This window comes from Drosophila busckii, unplaced genomic scaffold (assembly GCF_011750605.1).
Source record: "Drosophila busckii strain San Diego stock center, stock number 13000-0081.31 unplaced genomic scaffold, ASM1175060v1 hic_scaffold_25, whole genome shotgun sequence".
Lineage (NCBI taxonomy): Eukaryota > Metazoa > Arthropoda > Insecta > Diptera > Drosophilidae > Drosophila > Drosophila busckii.
In genome coordinates, this window is record NW_022872735.1 from 48,695 (window position 1) to 63,494 (window position 14,800).

Below are 14,800 nucleotides of genomic sequence, written 5' to 3' on the forward strand. Positions count from 1 at the left end.
GTGCAGTTGTTGCTGGAGTGGAGCCGACAAAGCAAAACATTTGTGGCCAAAATGAAATGAGCAACTTATACATATGTACACCATATAACATTTTAAATGCGGTCAATTGTGTATTTTTTTTTTAACGGCCAATTGAAAAGCCATGTGCTTTAACGGCTTTGCTATTAAAACAAAATATGCAAGCGTCAACTAACAAATGATGTATTCAAATATATTTTAAGCATTTAATAATCCCCAACCCAAGCTGTATGAAATCATATTTTTAATATCAGCCAAGCCAAGGCAAGCTGCTGCTGAAATTGCTTTGACTCAAAGCATCTGCAATCAAAAGGATGCGCTCCACTTAAAATTCAACCGCTCTACACATTTCGCACCTTTGTGTGCACCTCGGAATCATAACTATCTTTTATTTTTGCACTTTTGCTCTAGCTTTATATTCAATTTATATGCAACGCGTTCAGTCAATTTCTTAACTAATTTTTATAACGTTCTCTCTCTCTCGTCTCTCTCTTTTTGCTCTATTTCTGGCCACTTTGCCCACAGAGAAACCTGTCGAATCAAAGTCATGTCGTGCTGCAGTCGGTGCCGCTGAATATTTCGGGCAAATTTACATGCGAAATATCCGTGGAGGCGCCCACCTTTCAAACAGCCATGGTGTCCGGCGAAATGGAAGTAGTCGGTAAGTGAAAAAAACAACAAAAACAACAAAAATGCAAAAAGCGTGGGCCAAATAAAAATTGCACAAGGCGGCAGGCCGAAAGCAAATTAATTAGACAAATGTGCGCAGCCTTTTTGCAATTTTTTTGCCCTCAAGTGCAGCAGCAACTAATTTTACATTTCTCTCTCTCTCTCACACTCTTGCACGCTTGCTGTCTCGCTTTCTTTGGCATAGAACTACCGGAAGAGCACACAGTGGTAACCGGAATACAAGCACGTTATCGCATTGGCGATTTGGTCGATGCCAATTGCTCAATTAAATACTCGAAACCGGCTGCTAATTTGACATGGACTATTAATGGTATTGTGGTAAGTTTTGGTTTCGCCTACTAGTTACGCCAGCCGACAAATGTCGGCATCCATTGCTATTGCCCCAGCTCCAGCTCCAGCCCTAACCATTTATGCAATTAGAAAGCGAACGCTTCCAGCCAATTTCAATTGATGAGCGTGCCAATTTTTCAATTAGTAACGAAGTGTTGAAAACAACTTTCTTGCTAGCTTAGCTTGCTATTCACAAGGCCTGAAAAATCGTCTATATATCTGAACTATTTTTGCTGCTACTTTATTTTCAAGTGTTGAGCATTGACTGTAGTTTTTAAAGCGATGCCATTAACTTATTTAGTGCGTCTGCATAGTCTGTTAATGACATTCGCTAATTGTGGTTCTTAATTGAAAATTCTGTAAGCAAAAAACTAAATAAAACAAATATAAAAGAGCTGCTGTTACAATTTTAAATTTCCATATAAAAAGTGCGTTTGATTGGCCCTAACAATTCCAGAAAATTATACAGCTTATGATAGTGTTGACTCACAAAAGTTCAATAGAAATTCATACTGTTTATATTGGTTTTCACCTTTGGCATTGATTTTTTTTATAGCAAATGTAATTAAATTGATGCAAAAGCTAATTACTTTAATTGTTTACATTTTGTATAGAAAAAACTGTTTAACTATTATCAAAGAAGATACAAGTAGATTGTTTACCGATTCAAACAGATTTGGTGGGGTTAGCGCGCTCCTATTGCTCCTGCTTTGTTATTTACTATGATCCGAACTTTTAGAATATATCGAATGTGTACCATCTTTTACAGGATGTTTCAGCACTCTTATGAAAACTCGAGTTAGTTCTCAATGAGCTAATGATTAATCAAGTTAAGCTTTCGCTAATCTAAAATATAATTAACGCATAAGTTTTACATGCCACATTATCTGTTTCTATTTGACATGCACAAGCAACTTTTTTATTTTATTTAATGGTTTTATTTTTAACTTTCACACCTATTATTTTTTGCGTGTATGTAGTAGTAGCAGCTCAACATACCGAAACTTTTTGCTTTTTGCAAAATGTGCTCTACAGTTGCATCGTTTGGCAATCTTTTAGCGTTTAGTATGTGATTTTTCATTTCCCGTGTGTGCGTGTGTTGTGTGTCTTTGGTGTGTGTAGGTTGCACACTTTTTGGCACCTGCGTTTTGTTGCCTGCCTTTTTTATTTGCCTAGGCCAAGCCATATATTTTGATAGGCAGTCACTTTTTATGCTTTTTTGCTGCTGCCGCTTCTGCTGCTGTTGGTTGTTTTATGGCCGCAACCACAGCAGGCAGCTTGAACACATCGCATCAGCTGTGTGTGTGCGTGTGTGTGTAAGTATAGGCGACTCAGCAGTTGAGCTCTCAAAGTTCACCTGACTGCCGTCATAGTTCCACATGATTTCTCGCATGTCGCTGGTGTGGTTGGTGGGTTGGTGGGTTTGGTGCGTTTGTTTTTAAGCAACGTTTAGAATGTCAGTTAGTTTCTTTTTACTTTCTGGCGCACCCCCCAATGAGTTTGAATTACGTTGAGAATTTTGCCTACCACAATGGCAGAGCTGGGCTTAAGTCATAATTCATATACGTTGAAGCTGTTTGCTGTCATAATGTGAAGCAAGACTCCAAGACTTATAACAAATGAACTCAATTTAAATGCAGCTTTAATAATTTTAACATAAATAGGAAGCTTGACTTTGTTTAGACTTTAATGCTGTACAACATAAATATAGAAAATTATTTGCATGCATCAGCTGGCTGGGCGAACTTTTTAGTGCCGTTTGTTGAATGCAACAAGGCCTTGCAAGAAGCCCCAGTGTGAGTTGCAACAACAGTGAAAGTAGCAGTAGAACAGAGAGAGAGCGAAGCACTGGGCGTATTTTTTATCATTATCAAACAAGCAATTCAGCAAAAACTAACACAAACAACACTTAAGTGTGGTCTGGTGTGTGTGTGTGTGGGTGTGTGCCATGGTTCGCCACTTGATCTTTTAGCTAACGAGCGCTTTTCAACAGGACCTGCCCTGCATGCCTCATGTGAGCCTTCTCTCTCTCTCACCTCTGTGACTGTGTGTGTGCTGACAGTTGAGCTAGCGTGAAAGACTGCAGCGGGCGGATGGAAGACAAATGTAGGGGTAGACAGAGGCGGACAGGATGTTAGAGGCCTGTCAGGCTGGCAACGGTATCTGCAGGCACTTCAAACTAAACTCACCGCAAACAAAGTGGCCTCGTCCTGGGCTCAGTTCTCTCTCGTTGGGCTGCCTTCGGCCCGGCGGCTGCTGCTGCTGCTCCACTTAATCACTCAAGCGTAAATCTATTCATCATTCATAAGTTATAAATTTGCCTGCTGTGGTAGGTTTTTGGGCGCAACGATGGCGTAAGAAGTGACCAGGCCCCCAAACAGGGCTCCAAGCACTCAAGAGTCGCCACTTGTAGAAAGTACATTGTGCATTGTGTGTGTGTGTGTATGTGGCAAGTTGCAACACTTATCATTGATAGCGCTATCTGTAAGATGCAGCGCTTTTGATAAATATTTATAAATTGATTTTCAAACTGTGCGCAGCTTTGATTTGATGCTCTCAAGCGTATTCGTTGCCCAATTCCACTTGACACACTCTCATTTTTCAATCCCATGCAGGTGTCGCCGCATCACATCAAGACATATCAGATTGAAAAGCAGGAGAATAGCACCCTGGAGAGCGTTATGAGCGCCGTTCACTTTATGGTCACCAACCAGCATTTTAACAAAGGACAAATGAAGGTAAGCAGCAATTGCTTATTATAAACATATTACTATATTATATCCTTTGTAGCTCAAGTGCGCCTCGTACATTTTCGACATATTCAAGGAGGAGATCGAGAATGTCATTGAAGAAGATCGTCCCAGAATCTTAGCCTCGGGACGCTCATATGATATGGATCATGGACACGGCAAGGGCGAGCATGGCTACGAGGATCATAACGAATCGTATTTAAAGCAATCAGATCGTAAGTTAAGCAGCCAAGCAGTAAATATTCAATTCAATATACTTATTCAATGGCATTACTCTAAGCAAAAGCTTGCTCAAAGCATTATATAAAATGCCTTTATATGTTTATATTTGCCTAGCCTGATCCAAGACTGCACTTTACTACAAATTGCACACAGATGCCTTGAAATATTTTGAGCTGCTGCTGCTGCTGCTGTTGCTATGTCAACTTTCAATACTTGCCCAGCCACTTGGTGTGCTGTCCTGTGACCGTTTTACTGCTCGAACACACGATGTAAATTATGTAAATAACATTTGCCAGCATAAACATTCTCAGCCACCAAGGAAGCAGCTGTTGCAAGTGGCAAGCAGACGACGACGACGACGACGACAATGTCGACGTCGACGTTGAGGCAAGGGCATGTCGCTTATCGAATCAAATGCCTGGGAAATCAAATTGGTATAAACTAAGTTTAGACATGAAAGATTGTCGCGAAACTGCTGTGCAGCGCCCGAGAGAGCCCAAGGCAAACCTGAACGGGTGTTTCTCCCATTTTCATACATATATATGCAGCATATTAAGCTCGTTCAGAAAGTATTTGCGGCAACATTTACTTAACACCAGCGCAATACAAACAATAATAACAGCAACGCGGCATTAAGCGACAGCTATGCAAATGCATTGAACTGAAAATTGTATTTAAAATTGAGTCTGCGACTTGACGCTGGATAATATCCAACGATTGCAACTCAACTACACGTAACATGCTCTGAAGGTTTCCATTTTGTGTGTGTGTGTGTTTGTGTGTGGCATGTGCAGTGATATTTGGGGCGTTGTTCCATCGCTGGCGCTGTCGATTTCGATTTCTGTTAAATTTTATATGCAAATCCAATGTTGACATGCAGCCACATATAGTCACAATAGATGGAGAATATATTTTTGGCCACTGGCTTTGTTTGAAGTCTGTTAAATGTGCACGTCACACATATTTTTTGTAAGCTAGCTGCAAGTGAGTGAAAGAGTTACAAATAAAATCGAAGTAAGTGTGGAACTTATCAGTTTATCGTATGCAAATTTGAGCGAAAGCTTCTTTATCACTGAGTTGAATTCTTTGAAAGAAATAATAGCTTAAGCTAAGGCCAGCGCAGATCTTGAGCATAGAGTTGATCTATTTCAAAGAAACAATACTCTTAAGTAAATCCAAGCTAAAGCTAACTTTGTTCTTTTAAGCTCTGTAAGCGTTAAAAAAAAAGAGCTTAGAGCATAGGTGGCGTTGATTTTTTAAAGAGAGTGAACCGTTTTTATATGAAATGCATGTAAGAGCAATCTTAAGTCTAAGCTGAGCATGTGAATGTTACTCACGTATACATAACGAAAACAGCGAGAGCAGAAAAGAAGAGGAAGCATAAGGAGCCCAAGAGCACAATCCGCTACTTTATATTATTGTATCATTGCTAACCCACGCAGTTCTACAACTCGCCTGCTGCAGCATCCTCACTCTCTCTCTCTCAAATTGAATATCAAAGCTTTTCTCTCTTTTGATTTCTGTTTTTGTTTTGCTGCTGTCATTACTTACTTTGTTAACAGTTACGCTAAAGAATAAATTTACTGCTTAAATGACATATAATATGTTGAATGAAGTTGCATTTTCTTAAAATATTTTTCTTTTTATCTTTTAGGTGAAAATAAAGGCTCATCGGGAGCCTCAACATCTATACACAAAGTCTTCTGGAGTGCTTGGCTATTGAAGATTGTGGATGCTTTGCCGCTGCAACAAATAATAAAGCTATGCAGACACATTAACCGACAGCTGCTGGAAACGTGGACATGGCTTAGCGAGCTGGGAGCACTAACGCCGTCTACTATGCCTGCAGTCTGTAGTGGCAGCAGCATTCTCGCAGCTATACCCCTTGGAGCGTGGTGGTGGTCCCATCGAATTATCAACTGTCAATACGGCAGCGACAAGGCGGCAACGCAAGAGCAACAGCAACAATCGTCTACGAGCGACAGCGACTGCGACTGCGACGCTGGAAGCGCGGATGATGTCGATTTGACAATGTCAAAGGCAACGACGGCAAGCGACAAATGCTTTTATAATTGTCAAATGGCATTGGCAACACTTTGGCGCTGGCAGGCAGAAGCTGGCAATACGAATCTGGATCAGAGTGTGAAAGCAGCAGCAGCAGATGATGATGATGACAATGATGATGATGAGAATATTGCGAGTGTTGCCATGTGCTGCGATGATTTAACTGCACCAACAGTAGCAGCAGCAGCAGCAGCAGCAATCGCGAAGCGACGGCTGTCAGCGACACTTGCAAAAGTGGGCGTGCCAGCGTCGCTGGATCAACGATTATTGATGACTTGGCAGGCATTGGCAGCGGAGCTGGTTACCATCTCGTGCTGATGCTGAATTGATGATGAAATGCATTTCAAAAAGTAGCTTAAGGTGTTGCAACCAACTGTGCACATTTCTCTTACCGCCCCTTCCCCTCCTTCCACCCACTCACACACACACTACTTCAAGCATGCCAGTCGCCCAGTACATACTTTTTGGTTAACTTGTTTGCTCCACATTATTAAGTGTCTGATTTAATGCATGGAATGCGTAAACATAATACAGGCAGTAAAGAAAATTGAAATTAATATAAACATAATAATAATGTTTAAGTGTTATAATCTAATAATATGTATGTTTATCTATAATTATTACTGACGATAAAAATGCAAATTCAAATACGTGTACTATGAAAAATACATTAATTGCCAACACACTAAAATATATGCAAACAAATAATAGGTGAAGCTTATGAAATAAGTTAGATACATAATTTAGTCATTATTTAAACGATAAAATGTAAATTATTTATAAAATTATAACCAATTTCTAACATCAGTTTTGTTTAAACTGCACCACGGTGCATTGCAAACAGTTAAGCCAAGGCACCGTTATCCCTTACGCAAAGCGTGCGCTCTAAGCAATGCTCTCTCTTTTAATTTTCGCTCTTTGATTTATCTCTCATTTCTTCTTCTCATTCTAAACAACAACTGCGTGCAAAGAAACAAAAAGCAAAAGTGTTGGCTGATTGATCCCAACTTTAATTTTCTGTTTATGCTGAAAAAGTTCAAGCATTGTTTTCTTTCTTTTAAAATATTTATGCAATTGGTTTATCTATTATTGCATATGGATATTACAATATCAATAAAATTTAAAATAAAAGACAGTAAATTAAAGAATTGAATGTTTGTAAATAGATTAATAGATACAGTACTTTATTTTTATTTCCACTTGAGCTTAGCTTTTATTATTTTGATACTCGTATGTACAACGATTATTAAAAGCTACATACATATGTATCTGTCTATGTCTAAAGTTTGGCATTTATTTAATGTACTGTAAATACTTAAACATAAAAAAATTATATGTAAACTAATAAAACTAGTATAGAAAGGAACTTTTTACGGTTTTGGAATAATGCAAAATTAGATGCTGTTACTCTTTATTTGTAGACACGTTAAACAATTTGAATAAACAAAATTCATAAACTTAGAGAAAATCAATTGATTTATTTCTGCAAGCAATACGACAAAATTATTTTCAACATTTTTGGCAAACAAAAATCCAACGGTAAATAGTTCCTTTGCCTTATAAGTAATACGGCGTTATTGGTAACATTAAGCGCAATGTAAAAATTACTAAACCACACTCGATGTTAAATTATATAATGTGCTCGTTAAATACATATGTATGTATACATCAGTATACAAAATAATGAAAGATTAGAAATAATACTCAAAGAGATAAATCAAATGAAAACAAAAAGTTGTAAAATATTTTGACATGTATGTATGTGTAAATGTTAATCATTCACTATAATAATTTATGGTGATTTATTATAACATGATGAACGTTGCTTTTATTTTTTGAGGCACTGTATGCGCTTCGAGTTGTCTAATCAAAAAGTGTTGTGAAAGTTGTCTTCCCTTATTTATCTTTACTCATTGTTTTTACATTAAAAATCATAATATTATGATTTAAAATTTTACCGCTTGTATATAGCATCTTTTAGAGTTCTCAGTGAATACCAAATTTGAATGACATCGAATCATTAAATTTGTCAAGCCGATAAACTAAAATACATAAAGTAATAGATTTAAAAATAAATATACATACAGACGCTTCGCAAAGAAAGTGAAAAAAAATAAATAAATCGAATGTAAGATGTATTTTAAGCATGCGTATCTCAATGAAATTCAACGTAATAAGCTGCAAGTAAATAAAGCAGAGCCAAAGATCGTGGGAGTAATAAATACAGTGATGTAAAAAGTACAGCATTAAGTTGAAAACATAACAAAATGTAATCAGTTAGCCTAAGCATGTGACAGAAATTCAATGAAGCTTAAATGTATAAAGTATGATTAAAAAAATGGATAACATTAGTATTTATAGCAATTGTTTAAATGATAAGCAAATGAAATATGCATATACATAAATAAACAATAACAAATATTTAAAATTATTGTGGTTTACAACTGTTACTTAAGTTATGTGTGCATATATTTTTGGCAAGCACTGTAAAGCTTATGCGAAAGCGTCATCTAACGGTTGATGCGCGAGCTTTTATAAAGCTTTCATATTTTTTGGCAGAACCAAAGCAAAAGCTAAAGCTTTCAAGCACTGCAGCTGAGCAATCATCAATCTCTCTCTTAGTAATCTCAGCTTAGCTCTAGTCTTTGGCAATGCACGTGTTGATCAGCCGCTCCCCCTTCCACAATCGATGCACACTCTTACGCTCTTGAGCTTCTGCCTTGAAGGTCAGATGGGACAAGTGCTGCCGGCTCCTGGGCCGGGCAGTCAACGCGCATCAATGACGACAATAGCATCGCCCGATGCCTCATTAATTTACTACGACGCGTTGAATCTCGATTGACTCCATTAAGATTAGCATATTTAATATTAAAAAAAACGTATATTTCGAGCGCGATATATACCCAACTCTGACTTTAAATCGGACAAAAACTTAGTTTCGCTACGCAATTTATTTCTTCTATATTATTTTCCCCTTTTGTTTTTCGCGCACGTGTACCGCTCTATTTATTGTATAACCCCCCGCGCTCTAGTCTTCGGTAGTGATTATTTTTTGGTTAAAATGAAAAATAAAACGACTGCCAACAAACTTCCCTAATTTATTTGACCAATTGACAAAACATTAATTGCGGCCCAAACTCTATTTTTTTTTTAACGTGGTTAAAACTGAACAAACGTCTTAATTGTTAAATAACTTATTGTGCCAAAATACCAATTTAATTTTAAATCATTGTTTAAATAATAAAAATACATAAAAAATTGAATGAAATTTTTGTTGTTCATGTTGTGCTTCAATTCAAATTAACGGTAAGTGCTTTGTTTTGGCGGTGAAATATTTGCTGTCAACAGAATTTTCATCTCTTTTGGCGCCAAAGTTCAGAAAGAAATTGTAGAGAATTGCAAACAGCTTAACAGAGTTGAAAGCAGAGCGCTGTTAAATGCTTTGCAACATTTGCAACATTAACATAACGAACGAAAGTCTGAGCAACAATTTATTTTAAATTCAAGTAAATAATTTCCTATGCAATTTGTGAGCAATTATTAAATAATGCAGTGCAATAAAATTAACTTTTGTTTATTTATTATAAAATACTATGGAAATTACTTTTATAACGTCACGGTATTTATTTGCTTAAATTAAAGCTACAAAATATTTGGAAATTCCTATACAAAAATTAAATATAAATATTAATGAACAAAATCGTGCAATAAAAAGATTGATCAAAATTATGAACCAGCAACACTTTGGGAAATATTATGTCCCAAATATTTTACGACTCTTTGCTTAACAAAGTGCGCGCTCTTTTGCATCATTCTCTTAAGCTTTTGTCTTTTATTTTGTGCTCTCTGCAAGTTTGTTTTTGTTTTCATTAGAACTTGTTACTTTCGCTGGACGCGGACTCTCTGCGAGCGGTTCATTGACCCAAGCCAATCTCTTTCGCGCATTTCCCCAGGCTTCGGGCCGGACCACATTTCTCCCATTGGCTAGTCCATGTACAGTTTATAATTAGTGGGCATAACTTTCGCTGCCGCCGCGCGCAGTCGCCGCCGAGTGATCCTCGACTTAGAAGAAGTCCCAAGTCACTTTCAATTGCCTTTGAGCCTTACAAGTGGTAGCTTCATAGTTCCTCGCTAAAAAATAAATTTCCTACAATTTATTAAAGAAATATATAGTAATAATTATAAAGTTAAACAGTATTTCGCACTTGAAATATAACCTTATAATAATACAGACTCTATATACTGCTGCATATAGACAAATCGATTGCATTGAGATTACAACAAACATAAATGCCGTTCGTCGAGAGATTCCTGCAAATTAGTAATTTTGTTATGAACGTTTGTCTCGCCGAGGCCGTACAATTTGTCCAGGACTTAACGCACGCCATTTGTTTGGACCTTAAAGGCTTATTCAATCTCAAATAATTGGGTAAGCTGCTGTCAAAAAATACAATATCGATATATTATTAAGTGTGCATGTGTTTGAGTGAAAGTGGAGAGATCACAAAAGAAATTATGGCGAAAGGTGTAACTGTAAACGAGTGTCAAGTTGTTGTCGTCTGTTCTTCTTTGGCATGTGAAAGGAATAAAGGAAAACCTCATGGTCTCGACCAGCATCGAATTGGTTGAGAGGTTATGTGAACCAAAGTGATGTTTCATTTTTTATCAAATCAGTTCTAAAGAAATGTGAGTAAAGCTGAAGATGAAATATTTCATCAGAGCTCGAATGTGGTAGTGACTTTGAATTAGAATAAAAATAATTTGTTGTGCATAAATGTTTTAAATTTAGTTTTGAATGTGTTAACTTTTACTTTCAATGCAGGTTAGCTCAACTATTACAGTTCCTTCTATAACCCACACACACACAGAGAGAAAAAGGATCCCTGACTCACGCCACAACGGACTACAACTGAACTGATTTTTGCTTCAATTTTTTGATTATACACATCGACATGCTCTCCTGTGCGCCATTTAACAAACTGATCTACGATGTGACGGCCATGGCGAGCGGCAAGTCGTCAGTCGTTGGCAGCCTCGACGCGCTGACGGTCGGCAGTGGAGCGCCCAGCGAGACGCACAGCGAGATCTCCTCCGTAGACAGCGATTGGAGTGACATACGCGCCATTGCATTGAAATTGGGCGTACAAAATCCGGACGATCTGCATACGGAGCGTTTCAAGGTTGATCGACAAAAACTGGAGCAGTTGATAAAGGGTAAATTGCTTGGGTTAACCCAAATATGAAATATGAAAACTAATCTCTTATTTCTATTAGCGGATAGCAGCGTGGAGGGCATGAACGGTGCGGAGCATTTCTTTCAAGATGTAAGTTTTGGGTTTTGTAATCTTAGCAGGTCTTGTCATTGACATTTCAGTTATTCGATAATACAAAGTCTCCTAGCGTTCAGAAATTGTCTAAATGTTACAGCAAAATTCACGTTTAAACATTTAGCAGACTTTGTAGAAATTTTAGTGAGAAATCTAATAAATGTTTAGCTAATCACATTTAACGAAATCAAATTCAAGTGTATTAAATACAGACGCATATAAACCACTATATGTACATAAACTCAAATCTCTTTTAGATTATGAACACTACGGAGACATATGTGAGCTGGCCTTGCAGACTAAAGATTGGTGCCAAGAGCAAGAAGGGTAAGCGGGCAGAGACACATAACAAGCTAAGAGTTAAGTTAACGCCAATCGTTTGTTCCAGATCCTCATGTGCGTATTGTGGGTAAGGTGGATCAGGTGCAGCGCGCCAAGGATCGTATTCTGAGCAGTCTTGACTCGAGAGTAAGTTGCACAAAGCCTCAAAGTTTCAACGCTCAGCACTTGATCGATTCTTCTTCTAGGGCACACGTGTCATTATGAAAATGGACGTCAGCTATACGGATCACTCGTACATTATTGGACGCGGCGGCAATAATATTAAACGCATTATGGATGACACTCATACGCACATTCACTTTCCCGACTCGAATCGTTCGAATCCAACTGAGAAATCGAATCAAGTGTCGCTGTGCGGCACCCTCGAGGGCGTGGAGCATGCCCGAGCTCTGGTGCGTCTCTCGACGCCGCTGCTGATCTCCTTTGAGATGCCAGTAATGGGTCCGGGCAAGCCGCAGCCCGATCACGAGACACCCTACATCAAAACGATCGAGAGCAAGTACAATGTGCAGGTAAGCAGCGATCACTTTTGTCCTTTAATATTTCTCATCTGCATGGGATTCTGCTCCTAGGTCATATTTTCTACGCGTCCCAAGCTACACACTTCGCTGGTGCTGGTCAAGGGTTCCGAAAAGGAATCGATCAAAGTGCGCAATGCCACACAGCTGCTGATAAATTATGCCTATGAATGCATTGCCGTAAGTTTCTCACAATTGAATGTCCTTCGCTCCCATTTAATTATTTTCTCAATTCTTCACGCAGAGCCAAATTACCGTAAATGTGCAAATGGAGATTACGCCGCAACATCATGAGATCGTTAAGGGTAAAAATAATGTGAACTTGCTAAGCATTATGGAGCGCACACAGACCAAAATCATTTTTCCTGATCTGACCGATATGAATGTGAAGCCATTGAAAAAATCGCAGGTGACAATCACTGGACGCATCGATGATGTTTATAGGGCACGACAACAATTGCTTGGCAATTTACCTGTTGCACTGATATTTGACTTCCCCGACAACCAAAACGATGCTTCCCAGATAATGGGCCTCAATAATAAATATGGCGTCTATATAACATTACGACAAAAGCAGCGACAGAGCACATTGGCCATTGTGATCAAGGGAATTGAGAAATTTATAGACAAAATTTACGAGGCGCGCCAGGAGATTCTGCGACTGGCAACGCCGGCGATACGGGCCGAGATACCCGATTACTATTATATGCCCAAGGACAAGGATGTCAATCTGGCATATCGCACACAGCTGACAGCGCTGCTCGCCGGCTATCCAGACAGCCCCAAGACGCCGTCGCTGATGCCGCCCAACATGGCCAATCATCTGGCGCAATTTGCCAACAACAACAACAGCAACAACAACAACAGCAACAGCAACAATAACAATAACAACAACAATCATCTGTTGCCCAATGCTAATCCTGTTAGTAGCATGGCCACGCCCACTGGCATATGTGTGCCCACGCAGAAGTATCTGCAGCTGCATGACAGCAGCTATCAGCCGCGCCAGCTGCTCAACTTGCCCAACAACAACAACAGCAATGGGAACAACAACAACTATCTGCTGCCTGGCGCTATCCTGAAGCCGCCGCCGCCTCCACAGCAGCAGCAGCAGCAGCACAGCGTTGTGCCCGTTGTGGCAATTTCAGCGCCATTGAACACATCGCCACGTAATAGCTGCAGTCAGAACACGAGCGGCTATCAGAGCTTCAGCAGCAGCACCACCTCGCTGGAGCAATCGTATCCGCCTTATGCGCAGCTGCAGGCTGCGGTCTCCTCGACCTCCTCCTCATCGGGCAGCTTCGCCAATCGCGCGCACTACTCGCCCGACTCGACGCACAGCAGCGAAACCGGCAGCATTGTGGGCAATATGCGTCTGGGACGTCGCCTAAGCGATGGCGTTCTGCTTGGCCTGGGCAATGGCACAGGCGGCACTCATCTGCTGCCCGGCAGCGCCGAAAGTTATCGCCATCTGCATTACGATCTGGCTACAGCTGCTGGCAAGCAACAGCAACAGTTGCAGCAACAGCAACAGTTGCAGCAACAGCAACAGCAGCAGCAGCAGCAACAGGCAACTCAACGCGCCTTCAACTTTGATATGAAACGCGCGCTTGGCTTCAAGGCCATGGAACGCACTCCAGTGCCCGGAGAACTGCGCACGCCCACGCCCGCCTGGCTGGGCATGGGTCTAAGTCGCACCTCGCCGGCACCAATCGAGACGGGTGACGATGGTGAGTGCGCCAGTGCCAACGGCTGGCGCATACCGCCACCGCCGCCAGGAATCAGCTCACCTTATGGCTTAAGCGCCACCACGGGCCTGCTCGACGCAACGCCCGTGAATCGACGCATGCAGTTAAGCCAACATAAAGATATACAGACACTACTGACAAGTCTTGGACTGGAGCATTACATCAGTGAGTAGCGCTCGCTTCTCTTTTGTTTCTACTTTTACTTCAATTTGCCTTCTTTATTTTAGAAATTTTCGTGCTCAACGAAATTGATTTGGAAATGTACACCACACTGACAGAGGAGAATCTCATGGAGCTGGGCATCACCGCTTTCGGAGCTCGCAAGAAGCTGCTGGCGGCCATACATACGCTCTTGGCCAACGAAGCCGCCTGCAGTAGCATGCCCAGCAGCAGCTCCTCGCAGAGCTCCTCGCCGCGATTCTCCGGCAGCGCTGCGCCCGGGGCCGAGCGACGCCCCTCGAATCAGTGGTAAAGGTTTTTCAGTTTTATTCGCCCGCCGTACATCTGAAAATCCATAGCCCAAAATAACAAAAAAAAAAAAAAAACAAAATACCCACCGAAAAAAAAACAGAAAACCAATTCTAAAGCTAGACAAAAAATTTAAAAAATTTCCACAAACTCCCAAAAAAAAAGGAAAACACATAGTGAAAATAATTTAATTTAATAATCGCCATTATTTATTCAACTTAGTATTAAGTTTGCTTGAGGTATACACACGACCTGTTGTAACTTGTTGCTGAAGAACGAACAGAGCTCCAAACAGAGATCCCCAGAAATCGGAAGCCAGATAT

At 40.0% G+C, this 14,800-nt stretch overlaps 3 protein-coding genes across 3 annotated transcripts in view; all 3 read left to right on the plus strand.

Moving 5' to 3' along the window:
- The window catches only part of LOC108608481 (beat-Ic), a 37,147-nt gene extending 30,542 nt beyond the window's left edge, over nucleotides 1-6,605 (plus strand). Inside the window, exons 4-8 of the mRNA XM_017999876.2 lie at nucleotides 544-679; nucleotides 893-1,026; nucleotides 3,654-3,776; nucleotides 3,829-4,003; nucleotides 5,665-6,605. Of these exons, the coding sequence (XP_017855365.2) occupies nucleotides 544-679; nucleotides 893-1,026; nucleotides 3,654-3,776; nucleotides 3,829-4,003; nucleotides 5,665-6,392 (1,296 nt within the window). The 3' untranslated portion in view covers nucleotides 6,393-6,605. The remainder of the gene's footprint in view (nucleotides 1-543; nucleotides 680-892; nucleotides 1,027-3,653; nucleotides 3,777-3,828; nucleotides 4,004-5,664) is intronic.
- A 3,759-nt stretch (nucleotides 6,606-10,364) lies between these two features.
- Nucleotides 10,365-10,499, plus strand: LOC108608295. Its single transcript, XM_017999620.1, has one exon. It carries the CDS (start codon nucleotides 10,365-10,367, stop codon nucleotides 10,497-10,499), a length of 135 nt encoding a protein of 44 aa, XP_017855109.1.
- Nucleotides 10,500-11,502: 1,003 nt separating this feature from the next.
- LOC108608296 (protein bicaudal C) lies at nucleotides 11,503-14,554 on the plus strand. Its single transcript, XM_033294789.1, has 6 exons — nucleotides 11,503-11,728; nucleotides 11,790-11,869; nucleotides 11,929-12,255; nucleotides 12,316-12,441; nucleotides 12,506-14,174; nucleotides 14,237-14,554. The coding sequence occupies exons 1-6, from the start codon at nucleotides 11,662-11,664 to the stop codon at nucleotides 14,479-14,481; spliced, it is 2,514 nt and encodes an 837-aa protein (XP_033150680.1). The 5' UTR covers nucleotides 11,503-11,661; the 3' UTR covers nucleotides 14,482-14,554.
- The last annotated feature ends 246 nt before the right edge of the window (nucleotides 14,555-14,800 follow it).

Excerpts from the sequence above, each read along its gene's own strand:
- LOC108608295 (XM_017999620.1), top strand. The coding sequence starts at position 10,365 with ATGCCGTTCGTCGAGAGATTCCTGCAAATTAGTAATTTTGTTATGAAC.
- LOC108608296 (XM_033294789.1), top strand. The coding sequence starts at position 11,662 with ATGAACACTACGGAGACATATGTGAGCTGGCCTTGCAGACTAAAGATT. Across the intron at positions 11,729-11,789 it reads TGGTGCCAAGAGCAAGAAGG|ATCCTCATGTGCGTATTGTG; the intron begins GTAAGCGGGCAG and ends CGTTTGTTCCAG. Across the intron at positions 11,870-11,928 it reads TGAGCAGTCTTGACTCGAGA|GGCACACGTGTCATTATGAA; the intron begins GTAAGTTGCACA and ends TTCTTCTTCTAG.